The sequence below is a fragment of the Thermobia domestica genome, chromosome 13, assembly GCF_964235325.1.
Source record: "Thermobia domestica chromosome 13, izTheDome1.hap1.1, whole genome shotgun sequence".
Taxonomy (NCBI): domain Eukaryota; kingdom Metazoa; phylum Arthropoda; class Insecta; order Zygentoma; family Lepismatidae; genus Thermobia; species Thermobia domestica.
Genome location: NC_137466.1, coordinates 159,917,252 through 159,936,837, shown reverse-complemented (window position 1 = coordinate 159,936,837; position 19,586 = coordinate 159,917,252). Strand labels below are relative to the sequence as shown.

Genomic DNA, 19,586 nt, shown 5'->3' with positions numbered 1-19,586 from the left:
AATTCTAAGGGTAATATTACCACCTTTCCCCCTTTTTTTCATGCCTTTTTTTTTTCGGAAATCTTACTTCTGTTCGAGTGTTCATGATAACCCGAAGGGCGAGGACGGGGGCGGGTGGGCACTTGTCTTCCTAGATTCGAAGGTGGTTTAGTTATCCGAAATACATTTCACAACATTTTAGATTTGGTCATATACATACTATAGTATTTTATATATTTATAGATATATCAAAAGTTACATTGTACGGAAATAGTTGGCAATATTATATGCATGCATGCAGCAAGGTATATGTATTTACGACTGTGCTTGTATGTCGTTCTCTTGCACCCCCGCCCCCGAAAGAAGACCCTGCGGGCGCTCTTGCTTGTGATGATGCTTACTGAGAATCACAAGTGTCTACAGCGGAATAAAACTTCTCTCAGTATTAAATTTCGAGCATAATCGTGTAACGTTAAACTAAATTAATAATAATAATCACTGCTGTACCTTTGAGTACGTTATGTGTAGTTAGACACCGGGTCCCAATACCATTATTACTGTTTTTCGTATAGTCGAAGATCATTGTCTCGTATTTTAGCTTTGTCTGGAATTTAACTTCCATGTTTAGCACCGAGGCTATATGAGACGGGGCCTGCTGGACTGTTTAAAGTGGGATTCCAGCTTCTACTCGGGTTTGTATTCGTCACAAGTACCTCTACCGGGAAACGAACCAGAGACTATACACTGAGAAAGCACGAAAGCTCCTACCTGTGCATTAATTGCATCACTATCTAATGTACTCCTGAAACTCCTTTGCACTTATCGAGAATCAAGCCCGAATCCACGCACATCAAAAGTGATAAATAGGATAAATATTGCAATGGTTAAATATGATTGTTCTACTTTTTCAATAATCTCTGTAACTAGCATGTCGATTGGTTGCAACTATGGATAGACCTTTTTGTTTGCTGAATTTAACGTACCACTACCATAGCTATTGGAGCTGTGAAATGACGTACAGGTTGATTCTAAGTGGGAGTAAAATATCTCAAGAAGATGACCAATTTAGCAAGTTCATTATACAAGATTTCATTGTGCATCATTTTCCAAGTTGTGGAGTGGGAATTTTTCCCTCAGATTCATATCTTGCGTATTATCCTGTACTACAATATACCTTGAGATAGTTCGTGTTATTATGCACGTCACTTAGGAATCGGAATTCATGTCACGTCAACCGTATATAGCATGAAAACAGTGACAAAAATCGCATTTACGTTCAAACTGGAATGTAAATCGGAACAAAACAATTAGACCTACCGCATAGCGACCAAGTTGAGCGTCGACCACTTAAAATGTTGAATATTATATACTTAGTTGAAAGGAAATACATTTATTGCAGGTACTTGAGACACGTTTGTTTATTTATGGTTAAAAGTAAACTTTAGTTCCTATTCCAACGTCAACTTGGTTTGAAACGTTCTATGATTGAGATCTTATATAAGGTTATGTACCACTCAAGATGTTTTACAGAAGAATTAAACTGTTGTACTATACAGCAGTAGACATGTGATAAAGTTACATATATTGCTTGATTTGTAATCTTAATAACATATATATATCCAGAAGTTTTATATTACATTCGAAGAACTGAATACCAGTCAGCAGACCTATATATTTTACAATGGTAGCGTCACATTTATATTCTAGGAATACGAGAAGATAAAATATTGAATGATTTAGATCAGTGGTTCCCAAACTAAAGGACGTGAGAATCCATTTGGAGAGGATGTGCAAATTTTCGTAAGATTACCATGTAGGCAGGCTAAAGGAGATAATGAGACGTGCTTTACCATCTCAAATCAGTCTCAAAATTACACTTATGGTTCTAAACCATAGAACGGAAGGCTGCTAAGTAAGAAAGTTTAGAAGATCTGGATTAGCGCGTCTCTAAGCTAGCTAAGTAGAGGTTTGAAATAACGCGGTTCGATTACCGCAAATTCGGATATAACGCGCTAGTTTAATAAGAAACACCGTACTTTTAAAGAAAAACAACTTGTGGAAAAGTTAAAACAGTAAAAATTCTCCAAAAAGCTGTCCTGAAATATAATTTTACCGTTAGACTTCTTTTCATCCGTTATCACACCTCTAGAGCCTTCTCTTTCAAGTGTGCACCAGCTGGCACGCGTGTTGTCGATGTATGCTTTCCTGTACTTTCTTCGAAAGAGTAGGGACAAGTTGCTGTGGCAGGAATCTTTCAATAGTTGGTTGCGGACAGGCTTGCCAGATTGAGATATTCCGAATTCGCTGTGCATTGTCTTGTTAGCATTCTTAGTAGCCTACGATCTTCACTCGCCAAGACCAAACGGTTGAATGACAAATTGGCAACACAGCTGAGGTCATTCACTTCTTTACTCAAAGTAAAGGGAAGGTTTCCTCCGCAAGAGCTGCAGCGGGGTTGAGGCCGAAGTATATTTCGCATATTCTTCGAGGATACACTTGAAATAGAAAGGCTGGGAAGGTTTCTTCCGCAAGAGGGCAGCGGGAGTGAGGCCGAAGTGTGTTTCACATATTTTCCGTGGGCACAGTTGAAATAGAAAGGCTCTATTTGACCGTGACCTTTGCATTCCGAAGGACTTTGCAGAAGAAACGAGACAAATTGATTTCTGTCACTTCTACTGTCATAGTCTAATATATCACGAACGCGATAAGATATTTCTCCAGCAACCGCGTTATGTCAAGCTTCTATCGTAATTATATACCAAGACTGCACTACATTTTATTTCATGCCATAATCTTATTTTTATTGTTACGGTTGGTGGCAGTGGAAATGAAATGAAATGAAATTAATGGGATTTCCAGTTTAACGTCCCACGATTATAGTGGCCAGAAGGCAATTATTAAAAACCCGGACACATTGACTTAGAAAGCCGGACTTCGTGAATTTGTAGACCTTTTTTCCATATATGACAATTCAATTCATTAATTACGTTTAGGCATCTTTTTGTTCAAGCAAGCTGCAGATCTTTCGCTATCAACTCCCACGCGGTTCAAGGTGTATATGACGCGGCCACACATCTTTTCTAACACAATTGAAGGCTTATGAAGCAGATGGATATATTGATATAGTTTGGGCAGGGTTGCAAATCTAATGCTTTTCCTACCAAATCTTGGAACTCTTACATTGATAATAATTTGCAAATTCTGAAATGTCTGAGACTGGAGATGTCAGAATAATGGGAAGTTAAACATTTATAATGAGACAATTGAAAAGAAGGACAAAAGGACGTCCGACTCGACTACTAAACCGGACACGGGACAATACCTTCAAAAGCCGATCTGTCCGGCCAAAAGCAGGACATCTGGCCACCCTACGGGCCACGATTATGCACCGAGGCTAAGGGAGAAATGATGATTAGGATTGGAAATTGGATTTCTGAGCTTTTGGCACCTATGGCCATGTTAGCCCATCACGTATGAGGAATGACGTCACTCGGCCATCACACTGCCCGGGGAATTGGAGAGGAAGAAAGGAATGGGAAAGGAAGGAAGCAGCTTGGGGCCATTATGTTAGGTATCATACCAGTATTTGCCTGGTGTGAATGAGGAACATTCAGGAAAACCTCGCTCAGATTAGCTGACCTGAAAATGCTTTTACACTTTTTTCTACCGAGTGTCCCCACCTGGAATCGCACCCGGTCCGCTCGCACCGAAGGTGAGAGTGTTAGCGACTATGCCACGCATGACCACAGAGAGATTATTTTGATAAGGAATGAAATGGTACAATGAACAAAATAGAAGGAATCGGTAGAACCCAGAAAGAAACATGCACATTATATTTATTTTCCACAAAGTCTACTTGGCACGAGCTGGAATTAAACCATGAACCTCATACACCAGAAGTTTGTCCTTTGTCACGTTTTTGGTTGAACGAGACGTGATAAAATTTTTGTGCCCTTCCACCGGGAACCACGTGCAATCAAAGGTACATACGCTAGCCACTAGACCAATGGGGAAGGTTACCACTGACCCACTGTGGTCTTTTGTTGGTTGGGGAATACTAAAGCACTATATGTAATATGCCTTAAATAGTCTTATTCTATAACTTCATCTCCCTAACTTCAGGGCTCATACGAGATACTCTATACTTAACAGAAAATCTGAACCGTCTTTCCTCTTTATCATTGGGATACAAATTTCAGTCATAGTGAAACTATTAAAGAAAGAAAGAAAAAAAAAAAAAACTATCAGTTCGACCCAGGTGTTAACTCGTATGTTCAAAGTTCATTTCAAATGGTTTCGCTATTTCCTTACAATGGCCATTTTTCGTCCTTTAGAAAGTGCATTTTCGACAACATTGGAACAAGTTCTCGCTTATTTTTAATGGTAGAGTTTTAATCTTGAGTTTAATCTCTGTAACTTGAAAAGGATTTGTGAGTTATTCTAATTTTCCCACAAAATATGAACCCCTTTCCCCATTAGAAGACGCATTTTAATCGAAATTAAATTTTAAAAGGATTCAGGATTTAGATGTCCGGGCATTCGACATTATAACCATATCAGCCCGTCACGTATAAGCGATGACATCCTTCGGCTATTACACTATTCAAGGAAAGGAAAGAAAGAAAGGATTGGGGAAGGAAGGAAGCGGCCTGGGACCTGTATATTAGGTACCATCCCGGCATTTGCCTGGTGTGAATGAGAAATACTCAGGAAAACCTTATGCAGGATGGCTGGCCTGAAAAAGGTTTTTACAGTTTTTCGACCGAGTGTCCCCCACCGGAAATCGAACCCGGGACCGAAATTTAAAACGGCGCAGCCAAATTAAAAAAAAATTGTCATAAAAAAACCGATATGGAACATCGATTTCACTTTTGAAAATCAGATTAAATTTACCTTTAGATATGTATATTTTTTAAAAAAACAATTTTCTTAACTGGTTTTCTTCTTTCTTTTAATTACAGAAATCGAAAGAGGCGAATCGTGGCCTGGGCGACCGTGTTGTACATTACCGCAGTCCAATAGGTGTAAACTTGCGTGTGTGAAAGCTGAATCCAAAGGGGACCTTGTATCAAGTTGCAGGCAGAGTGACGAAATTGAATTCTACAATTGTCTACACAAACAGGAGGTAAGAAATTATATGTGTATTATCAATGGAAGGAAAAATCGTAATGGAATTTTTACCATAGGTGGGAATGGAGAGCAGAGTATTTATTTATTTATTTTAAAAAGAATTGAATTGGGAAGTTTGATGTTGCTCTTTTAGATTTACGTCCATTGATTATAATCTGTAGAATACAAGAGGCGGATGTTTGATTAAAGAGAATAATTCTGAAAGAATTGGGCGATTGAAAATGAGAAGAGAAATGGACAGACCTCGAGAAAATCCATGAACGCGACGTTGTCCATCACTACCTCACACCACCTGTGATCGAACCAGAGATCCCTGGCGCCAGAGGTGAATGTTCTGTTACTGAGCCATCGTGGTCCCGTCCATTTTGATTTGATATATTTGTATAGATATCTTTTGTTACTTGTTGAACATAATATCCACACAGTATACGAGGGCAAGTCAAAAATTATCTACACTCTTCATTCTACAGTTTATTTATATGAACCTTGGGTTATACTATGCACACCATTTTTCTACATAATCTACCTCCTTATCAATGCACTTGGCCCAACGGTCATCGAGCTTACGTATTCCTTTCAAATAAAGGTTTTCGGTTGGTCGTGAAGCCACTTTTGCACCGCATTTTACACGTCTAAATCTGAGACAACCGAAGCTCGTCGTGGATGATTCGATCGGCAGAGCCAAAGTGCACTTCTCCCATATTGTGATGATAGTCTGCGATGAATTCCTCGTCCTTTGACACCCTCCGACTAGAGGAATCAGATCACTGCTCATTGTTCCTCTTTGGTGCAAACTTCTAATGGAGCAGCCATGATATATCTGCAACAGAAGGAAGAAAAATGGAGGAATTAAGATCACGTTCACAGCATTACCACAACAGTAAAATATGCGAGGACAGAACACAAAGTGCGCAATATAAGAAAAGTTATGAGAAAAGTGTAGATAATTTTTGACTTCCCTCGTATATAGCCAGTACTAAAGGGTGCGCCCATTCTCTGTGAGAGCTATAATAAAGATATTTCATTAAACATATATAGTGCATGGTCCACATGAGATAATATTAAGATGATATGTAATAAACAGTAGGAAAAAAATTGGATATTAGGGAAGTGATTTTCTCACACACGATACTTTTAATGTTAGTTCCATCTCTTCTTTTTAACGTACAAAAGTATTTTTAGTATTTTTCCTCCCCCTCATAACTTTTGTTAATAAACTAATAGCACAGATAAAGGAATAAGTCAGTTTGTCGTTTTTAGTGTACTTTATAAAAGCATTGTTTTTAAAAGCTTTATTTTTGAAGGGTATTATAGTTAAGCTTTATTTTTGAAGGGTATTACAGTTTCACGTTTTAGTCTTTGGAATATTTTAAATCCCATTGTGGAAGGCAATAATGGTCGCTTTGATCATACTACGAAACGAAAAATGCTGAGTTGCTTTCGAGTAAACAGAACGCCCATTCTCCTGCAACCAGCCTAGTGTAGGTGTGTTGTGGGTTGTATAAGTAGCAGGCGATCAATACATTTAATTTTACAGTAAAACTGTCATATAAGCTATAGGGTTTATTGTGTGAAAAATATTGTATTGTTATCAGGTATCTGTACGAACTAATTAATATGAGCACTGTAATATCACTTCTTGTGAAATCAGCGAAGTCAAGCAGTACCGGGTTTGGTCCGAGAAAAGATGGGTAACCGTTCGTACTCACCAGATTGTGTTGTCATTGCGGCGTGCACCCATCACTGTGAGGACGATTGGGGAGCAACTCAAAAGAAAGAATTAGCGAACTCCGGTCTAGTAAGCCAGCATTAACGGCGAAGGGGAACAGATGTGCTGACCATGTATCACTCAAATATCAAAGCCGGCTGGTAGGTGCAGGGTCTCTAAGAATTTTGCGCCAGGATTTTATTAAAGTTAGTGTTGGAAAAAAAACTAATTAAAGAATTGTAATTATAAAAGATGGGCAAGTGTTGAGACAGAGTAATTGTATTTAGAAACTACTGTAGCTGTAAGCATGCGTCGTTGCCCGGTCTTGATTCAGTCTGAATAAATGAGAGGGAGAAGAATGTTTACTTAACCACTCTATTATCCAGATGTTTAGCAGATTTAAACAATTCTATTACCCAGATGTTTATCCTCTGCTGTTATGTAAGCCCGCAAGATAAAAACATAATATTGGTTGCGTACAGGCCTGGCGTTTTTAGAAAACACTAAAAAGTATTGATAGATTTCCCATCTCCTCCTCTGGAAATCGTATTTTCATCGGCCCATACTAGACAATTTCGACTAGTAATATGGGCTTGATTGGTGAACAGAACAGAGAGATGAAACTGAAGATCGGCCACACCGCATCCCATTCATTAATAGAACGAAAGAGAGAAGATTTGGACTGTAATATCAAGAAACCGCACTGTCTTGTAGTTAATTGTTTTGTTTATAACAATTATACAGAGTGGCCCAAAAGTAGGTATATATACCTGCATCGATCAATTATGATAATTTAATTTATTAAGCTAATGAATTTATTTGCTTTTGTTTGTTCCGAGCTTAGGTATAAGTGAAAATAAATTAAGAACAAATAAGGAAGAAACTAAGTCAATACCTGTATGGATAACAATAAGTAAATGATATAAAATGTCATGCCCAGGGGCGCCGATCCTGTGGGGCCGAGGGGTCCGGGCCCCCATAACTCATGTGGGCCCCTGCATTTTATTTACGAATATACAATATTTGGGATAATTTGAGTGCAATTTGTCTTAAAATCCTCATATATGCCTTCTGCATCTGAATGCCGCCCCCCCCCCCAATTTACAGAGAAATCGGCGCCCTTGGTCATGGCCGATTAGTACGGGAATATATACCTAGTTTTGGGCCATCCTGTAGTTACCATTTGTTTGGCTAACTATTCATTTGGATGTCTTTCATTTCCAATTGTTTTTATAATCTTCTTTAGGTGGGTGAAGAATGTTGTCGAAATGCCAGAACAGAAGACTGTCATGACGCTTGTAAAGCCATCTTTCGCTCGCAGATGACACCTAGTCGACAACAACGAGATAATGTAAAAGAATATTGTAGTGATACGAGTGAGAAAGTGCTCGTGTGCGTCAAGAATTACACCAAAGTAACTCCTGCAGTTAATGCTGAGAAAAGTAAGTGTATTTTGTTATACTAAAGCGTACTATAGTTCATGATGTATTCAACAGATGGTCCTAGTTGGTTAAAGATCGGCCAATACGAACATTACAAAATTTTATATAAAATAGAAGGTCTTGCATTTCACTAGTTTTTGTAATATTTATTGTTCTTATATGCGATATATTTTTCTCTTTTCTATATATTTGTCGTAATTTAATAAATACTGTATTCCTTTTAAAAGCGTATGAATAATATTTTAGATTATATTTTAAATAAACTGACATTAAAGTTTACATTAAAAGTAAGTGTTATTTATGAGAGTTTACATTAAAAGTAAGATCCTTTGTTTTATTCTTATTAAAATAAGTAACACATTTAAAAGTAATTTGTTTTAAAGCAGTCTTTTGAGTGTACAAAGTAATAAAATCAAATCAGAATGTATACTTTCCGTATACGAAGCCGTATCCAGTTCACGGTGCAAATAGATAGTAGTTTACTTACAGACGTGCATATTAACTTAAAATCAGTGTTTTAGTTCAAAATTTATGATAAAAAAAGTTTTTTAACTTAAATTTTTATTAATTTTCTCCTATACACTATTGTGTTAAGGTTTGGGCTGGTACTTGTGAATTAAGACGAACAATTTACACTTTTGGTGTAGTTACTGAAAATTTGATAATAATAGCATGAAGCGAAAGGGCAGGAAGCACATCAAGTTCCATAAGCAGCTATGTTACGCACTACGTCAGCATCTCGCATGGTAATGACATCTAGCGAGTATTGCAGAGACCACTTACAGACGCGGTACTTACCTTTTTCCATTGAGTTTCATCCCAGAATTACACTTGGTTTTCACAAAACAGAAGCGCAATTTACAAGGAAGATGAACGGTTGGTTTTTGCTGTGTATAAAATTAAAATGTAGCATGTCGTCGCTGCGTCTCGAAGAACCGCTATGTGACACTTTTTTTTTTTTTTTTGTCGAAAATTAGTTATGTCGTACAAATAAACCTGAAAGCTGTCAGGCAGCGTCCCTTATAATGTGATAAGTGAATATCCAATTGTTTCGCCACAACAATGAAAAAAAGAAAAAGAAAAAAAAAAGGAAATTAAAGGCTTCAGGTCCTCATCGCGTACGTATAGCCTACAAATTCTCTATGTGCTTATAAAGGCGCAAAAGTTAAACCGTCATGTGCTACGTAAACACAGAAATAGTAATATAATGTTGTTGAAGCATGCTAACGAAGAAATAATTATATTATATTTGTCAAGTGTTTTCGTGTATATTTGGCAAAATCTTAAGAGTTCGAAATGTTTTTTGCTTCTCCTGAAAATTTGTGGTTTTAACACATATCGGTTCTTCGAGGCGCAGCGATGATGTGTTATCTGCACAACATCAGAAATGTTAAGTTTTGTAATTAAAAAAAAAAAAAAAAAAATCATGTGGCCCATGAAAATAAGTAGTAGTAATTGGAAAATACAGGCTTTTCTTCTGTTGAGCACGAGACACCTAAAAACGATTTTTTTAAGAAAATGTCTCTTGTAGTTAATCAAATCAAATTATGCAGTGCGACCTGTTATTTCATCCGTTTTACTGGGCATTGGCGCTTGCGACAACAAATGTCCATTCGACTGTATAAAGTCTCAGTTCGTACGACATAATTTAGTTGTTGGAAGAACAAGAGGTATTAATAATAATAATAATAATAATAATAATAATAATAATAATAATAATAATAATAATAATAATAATAATAATAATAATAAAACTAAATATGTTTTCTGCTTTATTTCGTGCCAAAGAGATAAAAAGCCTTATTGCCAAGAGGCATGTAGCCAAGGGATGGGTCCGGGGGGTCCGGACCCCCCCTTCAGGACCAGAAATGAAAAAGTAAGGAAGGATTAAACAAAAAGAAACGAGGAAAAGAAGACCCAGCGTTAAAAATAAAAAGCCGCAGCAAGCGTTTGGTTACTCTGTCTTATGAGGAGCTTTGTATGGAGGAAACAGGGGGGGGGGGAGAGGAGAGTCAAGTTAAATATGGATATTATTGTAAGAGAACATTCAGAAATTCATCTAGCTCCATGCTGATCCTAGGGATTACAAATGATGATGGATAAACTGGTTCTATCAGATAGACTCTCAGGTAGAACTTAAGAAATGCCCAGAATCACCAATAATATGAGCTATTTTGAATTTTGCGGTAACACTAATCCAATTTATAGGATATCTTTACTGCCGAAAGAGATCTCGATGCTATCCTCGACGTCATTAAACGAAGATAAGAAAAAGAAGAAGAAAGAAGACAAGAAGAACCGAGTTCGAATGAACTCGGAAGACTATATCTTTTTCAATCCTTTTTTTAATAGGGCTGTTCTTTTAATCGAGATTTCTTCACAGCTTTTTTTATTATTAAAATACGTACTAACATATCCTAATTTTATTGTCGTAACAAATCAATAGGGGTACGTTGGCAGTAAAATAGTTTAGAATGATCGAGCCCCTGGTGTGATAACCAAATTATTTCTTCACGGACCCCCCCTATTACGAAATCCTGGCTACGTGCCTGTTGCCAACCAATGTATCTTTACAAGTGATTTAAAACCAGTGACGACGCTAGCTTTTATTGCTGGGGGGAAATGAGGGGTAGGGTAAAAATGGGGCAGGGATATGATATATATGTTTTTTTTTTTTTTTTTGTATACCGAAAAGGATAATTTCATATTACCTGGTATTTATCTGTGCTACAATACATGTGTGGGATGGGGCAGTCAGAGGGCATACGTAATCGCCAGGAAGACACCCGCCTCTCCTTCTGACATTCTGCTCTAACGTCATCACTATTTACAATGTACTAACGTTCAGTGGCGAGACTTGAGGGAAGTTAATCGGTAAAAAATTTAAACTTTGTCACTACAAGCAAAGAAAAATACGAAGTTGTACGAAGTTTTCTTTCCTTGGCTTGCAGTAATGAAATGTAGACACTTAGTGATGTGATTTTCCTCAAACGCCGCCACTGTTAACGTTGTTATTTTTTAAGCTTGAAGCAACGGGTACATAGGGAGGCTCAATAAAGGAACAAGAACTGACTGACTGTTGGAAGAAAAGACTATCAGTTTGCCTTAGGGCAATACTAACTAAATGGCAACTTGAGCGAGCGATTTGATGATGCTCTCCGTAAAGTTAAAAAGTTGAAGCATTTTATCTTGAATCTCCATACTTCTTTGTGTTTCATGATAGCAAATTTATATTACTATTATTACTTTATTATTACAGATATCCATTGCTGCAACTTTGCTCCAAACCGCAAATGTGCGGATAGTTGTCGAAAATATCTCAAGATGAAAATCGCTGAACAGGAAGAGATTCTTGATAGAATGACTGAAGGAGGATGTGGACCTCCCAAGATGGATGTAAGTATAAGTGTTTATTTTGTATTTTAGATATATTCGTCATCTCTAGCAAAAGCAGCACCACAGGCAGAGAGTCAGTAGCCCCAACAGCGGGAAACGGTAGGCTAGTCAACTGCTAATGTTGATCCTACGTATAGTAGTAGTAATTGGCTGCTTTGCTGAGCATTTGTCAAACAATTCAATTGCCAGCGTAGCCCTGCGGCAAATTATTGGTTTAAAGTACGTTCGGCCATTCAATTCCCAACCATGGCAATCATTAGCCTACGTAGGGCCTACCAAGTGGACAGTTTTGGATACGCTGGGATACTAACATATTTTTCAGCTTTATTTTTGCATTTACGAATTCCCGACCATGGCGACCATTATCCTACGTAGGGCCTACCAAGTGTGCTGCTGGGATACCAGCGTATTTTTCAACTTTAGTTTTGCATTTACTAATTCCCAACCATGGCGACCGTTAGCCTATACGTAGGGCCTACCAAGTGTACTGCTCGGGTACCAGCGTATTTTTCAACTTTAGGTTTGCATTTACAAATTCCCAACCATGGCGACCGTTAGCCTACGTAGGGCCTATCAAGTGTGCTGGTCTGGTACCAACGTATTTTTCAACTTTATTTTTGCAATTACCAATTTCCAAGCATGGTGACCATTAGCCAACGTAGGGCCTACCAAACGTGCTGCTAGGTTACCAACGTATTTTTGAAGTTTATTTCTGCAATTACCAATTCGCAACCATGTCGACCATTACCCAACGTAGAGCCTACGAAGTGTACGGATAGTGATACGAATAGCGTATTATCATATATTGAATTCGTTTCTTAAATGATTATTTGTGGAAACCGTTAAAGAAAAAAAATATAGTTCAGTATCAAAAATATTCTTAAAACTCTTTAAATGTATTGCTATATTTTGTGTTTAATTTTCTTTTATTTTCCTCTTCTTGTGTTTAAAAAATGTACGACATCCAAGGCTAACTATAAAATATGTCCTTAGTTTTATCTTAACACACACACAAGAACAAGACAAATGAAACATGATATTACGAAATCTGATATTGAAGCGAAGATGTATATGCGAGTTTGGTTGAGAATACGTATACTTGCATGTAATAGCTACAGTTTGCGTTGCATTGTGGGTGGTACTTGTGGTTAAACACGCGCGTGTCTGTGACATGTAGCGGCGCCAACCAAAGCAACACGTTCATTAATCAGACTTATTTAATCGCCAATGTCAAATCACAGACAACAACAAACTACATAGATCGGCCTTCTACCCCTTGCACTCTGAATGTGTAGAAGAGAATTTGCCCACAGACAGAGGGAGAGAGGACGTGACAAGTGGATATTATATGATGCAACGACAGTGAGTCACACACCCTCTCTTGCCTCTTGCCATGTCCGGAGGAGATAAAGGAAGTTCATTAGCGAAATTTATGCAAAGGACCCTCCAGGAAATGAAGGGGGAAATATGAAAGAGGGAAGTCTCTGAAAACAAGAGAGACTTCTTTTTTAATCACCAAATTAATATCGTTGCGTTAGTTGAAATTCAAATTTCTATGGAGGAAAATTTGGAGTTTATAGTGGTTCAGTTTGTTGTGGTGCGTGTTAGCATATGTGTGTTTTATACGTCCAACTAAGTCTATAGATAACGAGTAAAAATCTTTAATAACAAGTTTAAAATCGTCCTGAAGAATACATACGTTGGTCTAGCGTTTCTTCCAGGTATACTTCCATTGAGTGACTCCCACCGGAGCTGAGCAACTCCCCCCCTCCCCTCTCTTTTGGAGCTATACTAAATTAAATTGCGATTACTCTTGTGCAGGGCACATCCTTTAGCAAATTGTGTCGCAGTGCAGTCCCCTCTCATTTTGTTTTTATTCCTCTCCCGCCAAACATAATTTTCTGGAATAAAGCCTGGTTTCGAGGCCTGGAGCCATTGCCCCTCTTCACTATATTGTGTGGACAGTGTTTTAAGTAGAAGATAAATTCAAATAGTATTTGGGTAAAATTTTAAAATATACACAATTCCGAATGATATTTCAGCATCGATAACCACAAATTTTCGTTGCCAATACCTGTTTGACTTAAGTAAAGAATTTAATTGGACTTTAATCTAAACTTTGTGCAGTGAACCACGGTGACAGTCATTTATTTTCGAGGGAGTTGAGCTAAAATAATTACATAAGTACATACTATGCCATTCGCCATGCCACTGCATAAGTATACTAGAACTTTGGAAAAAATTACTGCACTTCAAAACAGTAAGTCTTGGTTTATTTTCGTATGGAAGAATAAACTAACTAACTCTATGGCCTATGGAACCCAGAGGTTCAATACCACATTCACAAAAGCTCGGGTTCACTTTCTACTTTATATTCCTATTTCTGCGAGATCCATCTTAATATTGTCCTCCTATCTGCGCCTAGGTCTTCCTAATGGTCGTTTGCCGAATGGTCTTCCAGTCAAGACTTTGAAAGCGTTTCTACTTTCTTTCATCCTAGCTACATGGCTTGCCCACCTGAACCTCCCAGACTTGATGACCGTAACAATATTTGGTAAACGGTATAAATTATGCAGTTCCTCGTTATGAAGTTTCCGCCATTCCCCATTCCCGTTCCTCTTGCAGGGTGTCCACATCTGAAATTTCAGTGAAAGCCAGGGAAGTAAAAATGTATCAGGGAAATTGCGGATTGGTCAGGGAAAGTAAGGGAAAAATTGATTTAGATCCATTGTTCAGTTATTGAATTTATGAAATAGTAAGTATAATATATATATAAAAGAAACAGAAATGGAGGGAGCACAAGACCAGCTATGCGAAAGGTGGAGGCTGGGGTTTCTACCTTTTTCTCTTATTTTTAAATTATTTAATGGTCAGGGAAATCTGGAACTTTGGTCATGGAAAGTCAGAAAAAGTCAGGGAAATTTTTGGGCCAAATTGTGTGGACACCCTGTCTTGGGTCCGAATAATTGTCTCAGGATCTTTTTTTCTCAAATACTCTCAGTCTACGTTCTTCTGTAAGAGTAAGCGACCATACATACAGCACAACAGGCATGATTATCGTGTTATATATTTTAAGCTTCAAATTCCTTGACAAAATTCGTAACGACAAAATATTTTGAACTGAATAGTAATAAGCATTGCTGCTACCATTAAGAATCCTTTCTATCTTCGGAATAGTTTTTTATTCACTTATCACAAATAGTTTCTCATTTCAGTGCTCAATTATACACAATTGCTATTTGATAACTATTTGAAACGATACCTCAGACTTTTCATCTTTATTGTCAGTAATAATCTGAGTATCGCTACAAAGTATGTAAACTCAAGCATATCCTTTGAAAACAGAGAGAGATTCATTTTATCAGATTCAGGCGAAGAAAATGTTAATTTGTTTAAGAATGTGCGAAAGTATTTCTCTTCTATGCCAGCTTTCCGTTCAAGTTAGCTCGTCTCGAGTTGTAGTAATAAATGCAAATGAAATGGCATTACAACTAGATAGTAAATACAAAACGGTATTGTTCTTCCACAACCTTTTTGATGTTGTAAATCCGTTTTACGAAGAGGGATAATTGTCTTTCGTAATATGATGGACGGCGAAAATAATTTGCTGTCAACGTGTTTGAAACTCGTTTCCTGTTTTTACCAATTAAAGGAGTTGAATCCCTAAGGCTCTAGTACATTGCAACAGGAATTCTATCGTTGTCTCGTCTTCTCCATCTCTTATAGGCATATTCGTAAGTTGTATGTGTCAGCAAGCATAATTGTTAATGTTCCTTTGTTCATATGTTGCGCTCGTCGCTAGCAGCATGCTACATCTTCTTAAAGCCGTATTAGTTAAATGAATTGATTTAAATAAATTGGAAGAATTAGGTTATAAAAATGAAGGCAATAGAAAAATTATGCTAAGGCAAAACAGCGAGATTACAGATTGACTTTTTATAGCAGGGTTGTTAATGGTAACGACCGTTACCATTAACGTTTTCGTCGTGCCTGCTTCGAGGAGAGAGTCGAACTTATTTCGACGGTATCAGTTCCCATAATTCGGTGTATTTTAGAAGAGAACCGAAATTATATCGACGGTATCGGTTCCCATAATTCGGTGTATTTTAGAAGAGAACCGAAATTATATCGACGGTATCGGTTCCCATAATTCGGTGTATTCTAGAAGACAACCGTTTTTTCCCGACGGTATCGGTTCCCATAATTCGGTATATACTACAAGAGAACCGAAATTCATTTTGACAAGATCGTTAGCTCAAGATCGTTACGAGCTTCAAATGTTCAGCAGCTATGAAATGATAACTCGAGGGGATCAAATAACCTACAGCAACGAGATCTTTTTTTTCTTTCTTTCTTTCTTTCTTTGATGAGAGTATTTAGATTAGGTAGCGGATAGCAAACATTACGGAAGAGACTCGAAATTATTTTGACCATATTGGTTCTCTTCATAAAATATCATCATCATAGGTATTTTGCCATTATTGGCAAGTCAGAGAAGAGAAGCTTCCATGTTCCACGGTATTCCGCTAACCTTTTCGTCTTCACGTATTATTTTTGTTTTGATATTATCTATTAGCTGTACCGTCTCTTTCCTGCCACCATACTCTCTAGCACATCCCTCATGATACAGTTTTTTCTTAGCCAATGTCGCATCCAATTTCTCTTCCTCTTCTTAATAGTATTTAAAATTGTTTTTTTGTCCCCCACCATTTCTAATACTCTCTCATTCGTTTTCCGCTCGACCCAACTAATTCTCTCAATTATTTTCCACACCCACATCTCGACAGCTTTCAGGTGTTTTTCATCATTTTTGCATAATGTCCATGTTTCTAACCTATACCGTACAATACTTCACATAAAGCATATTATGAGTCTTATTCTTAACTCTTTATTCAAGAACTCACAAAATAGTCTTTTCTTCCTGCTAAATGTTTCTTTCGCTTTCCTATCTTTGCTTTTATTTCACGTTCGCACTTCATATCATCACTAATAATACTACTCAGGTATCAAAAACTAGTCACCTGTTATATTCCCCCCTCTCCTACTTCTATATTTGACACCGACTACTTCGTTCCAATCACCATGGCTTTTGTCTTTCTAACATTTATTTTCATCCTATATTTTTCACAGCCCTTTCTTAAGTTTTCTAACATCTTAATGATTTTCTTTTCAGATTCCGCTACAAGCGCTATATCATCTGTAAACGATATACACCTGAGCGTTTTACCTCCTACCAAAATGCTGTCTTCATTATGTAGGTCTTTTTTTTCACTATCTCTTCTAGATAGGTATTAAATAACGACAAGAGACAATATTCGCTCGAACTCTCCTTCCAATTGCACTCTCCGCTGTAATTTCTTCCGCTATTCTAACACTTAAGTTTCTTATGATTCTTCGATCTTTCCATCCCAACCCAACTATCTAACTCCAACACAACAACTCCTAACAACAATTATCAGTTAACGCGGTCAACATCATTTTCTATACGCAACATACACCTTTTTCCCTTTTCTATAAACCTTTCACCGATTATTACCCTTAATAAGCCAATTGTATCTCTTGTGCCCTTACTTCTCCTAAGCCCAAGTTGTTCTCCCGTGTCTTCAACCTCTTTATTTGTTCTCCCGTGTAACTTTTTGTTAAGTATTCGAAGCATAATTTTGCTGCATACTATGCGCACATAAAAGGTACTAACAATTCTTCGCGAGTATTTCATACCCAAAGATGTTTTCGTCCTTTATCTTGAATGGATTATTTTAGCAATGATTGTTTTGACTCGCATATATTCTCTCTTTTGACTCAATAGCTTTTCAAAAAACAATCACCTAAGTCTACAATAGAAAATGTTTCTAATCTCTTCAGTGTCGAAACAGAAGTATTTATTTATTTATTTATTTTGAGTATTCATTCATCCTTATTTATTTTTGTAGGAGGAACTTTGGCAATGCTTCGTAAGAAGTTCTGACCCACCAGATGCAGCAGCAGCTAAGAAAATGTCTCGAATCGACCGCACTGGAATGGATTCAGCCAAACTTCATTGCTGTTCTCGCGCTGTGAACCCAAATTGCCGAAGGCTGTGTGTCAATACGTATTTAAATGATTGGAATACGAACGCAAGGGAGTTCGATAAACAATGTTTGGCGAATCTATCGGAAGAAAAATTAATTCACTGCATTGATGAAGGTAAGAGCAATCATGTCAGGTGGCTTAAGGAACCCTCAAGTTCACATAGGGGCGTTTACTACACCATGTAGAAGATGAAGAAGTTCCTAAAATTAATTTTTACGTAGTATTCAGCATGCAGTACTTTTTTCATAATTATATATAGACTATATATTAACCCTTATAAGACAATGGAACTATGTAAATTTGTTTACGTGGTTCCATCTTTAGCTATGGGCAATATGAATAATAATAATTCAGTTAGACAGATAGAGGGTTCATGCACAAGGGAATCAAGTCCACTTTTGGGGTCATTTTGAACTTATTTCATGTTTAAGATCTCTATCTAAAGCTTACCTTCCAGAGCTTAAAAGATTCATGTTCAGATATTATTGTAAATATAACTCTTATAAGGTTTTAAAAAAATAGTGTTAAGAGTTTTCATCCCGGCGAAATTAAAATACCGCTAATTTTACAGTAATTATGTGATATCTTCAAATAGATACAAGATAATCGAAATGTGGAACAAGAGCGCCCTAGACAATATTATTTTGCATGAGAAACCGTTATCACGACTCACTTATCTGCTTTCGATTTCGAGCCATTTTGAAAATCGGCATTTATTTTCGCGTTTGTAAACAGCTGAAAACGGAAAGCCACTAGGTGACTTGTGATAACGGTACCTTACGCAAAATAATTTTGTCTAGGGCGCTCTTGTTCCATATTTCAATTATATTTCATCTATTTAAAGATATCACAAAATTACTGTAAAATTAGCGGTATTTTAATTTCGCCGGGATGAAGACTCTTAATAACTTTAGTTAGTTTTGAAGGATATATTAAACTTACTTATTCCAGTTTTGGTTGAGTCAGCATATGTAAGTTTTGTAGTTTACCATCAATAATACATCGTATTTAAACAGAAACACAAATATAATTGGCAATATAATTATGTCATGCACAAAATATACTTGAAAAGTAAAGTTTTTACCAGCTTCGCTAGGGTTGGTAATGTCTCATAATGCCTATATTTTTAATAGATCTGGATGCATTATTTAATTGGAAGATGTAGCTGAGGATGAACCAGTGCTAGCTGCGCTCTTGAAATATAGTTTTGTTGACCTTTAGCAGTTTTGATAAGGTCACTAAATTTTCCTGTCAACAACTCTTTAGCAAATTCTGCGCACGACAGGTCGATATCAAACCGAATAAAGCTCTGCTTTAACTATGCTCATTGACAAACCATTCCTTTCGTCACTCCAAAGATTCTTCATAACACTGAATAAGCGTTCTACATAAGAGTTACTTGGAGGTACAGCGTACAATGTTTGACAATATTCAGTAAGAGGAAAAATTACCGGACATTTAACGTCCGATTTTTGAAGTCGTGCTGGACACCGGATAAGGAGGTTAAAAACCAAACTGTCCATTAAAATACTGGACACTTGGCAGCCCTATTAGTTGATAGTCTAATTGTTACAGCTAAGAATTAAATTAACCATTTTAAGTTCTATTTTCAGCAACAGTGGAAAGAAAGTTGTTTCAGTTCAGCAGTGGTTATTTCAAGGATTTTTTTTTTTAAATCATTTTCTAATATTCTGCTTAAGTTAAGAGAAGCTTTTCTAAGCTCCATTGGATTTTGAATTCTTAAAGACCGTGTCTAAAGTAACATCTTGAGGCTCACATAAAGCTTAGAACTAATCAACTTCTTTAGCATGGTGCAAATGGAGAGACTAAAGTGACTGTGATGAATAGAATTTTCATTCTTA

General features: G+C 37.1%; 1 protein-coding gene across 1 annotated transcript in view; it reads left to right on the top strand.

Moving 5' to 3' along the window:
• Reck (Reversion-inducing-cysteine-rich protein with kazal motifs) overlaps nt 1–19,586 on the top strand; it is a 286,139-nt gene that overhangs the window by 237,177 nt on the left and 29,376 nt on the right. Inside the window, exons 5-8 of the mRNA XM_081736752.1 lie at nt 4,941–5,104; nt 8,064–8,259; nt 11,519–11,655; nt 17,586–17,838. Coding sequence (XP_081592878.1) covers nt 4,941–5,104; nt 8,064–8,259; nt 11,519–11,655; nt 17,586–17,838 — 750 coding nt within the window. The remainder of the gene's footprint in view (nt 1–4,940; nt 5,105–8,063; nt 8,260–11,518; nt 11,656–17,585; nt 17,839–19,586) is intronic.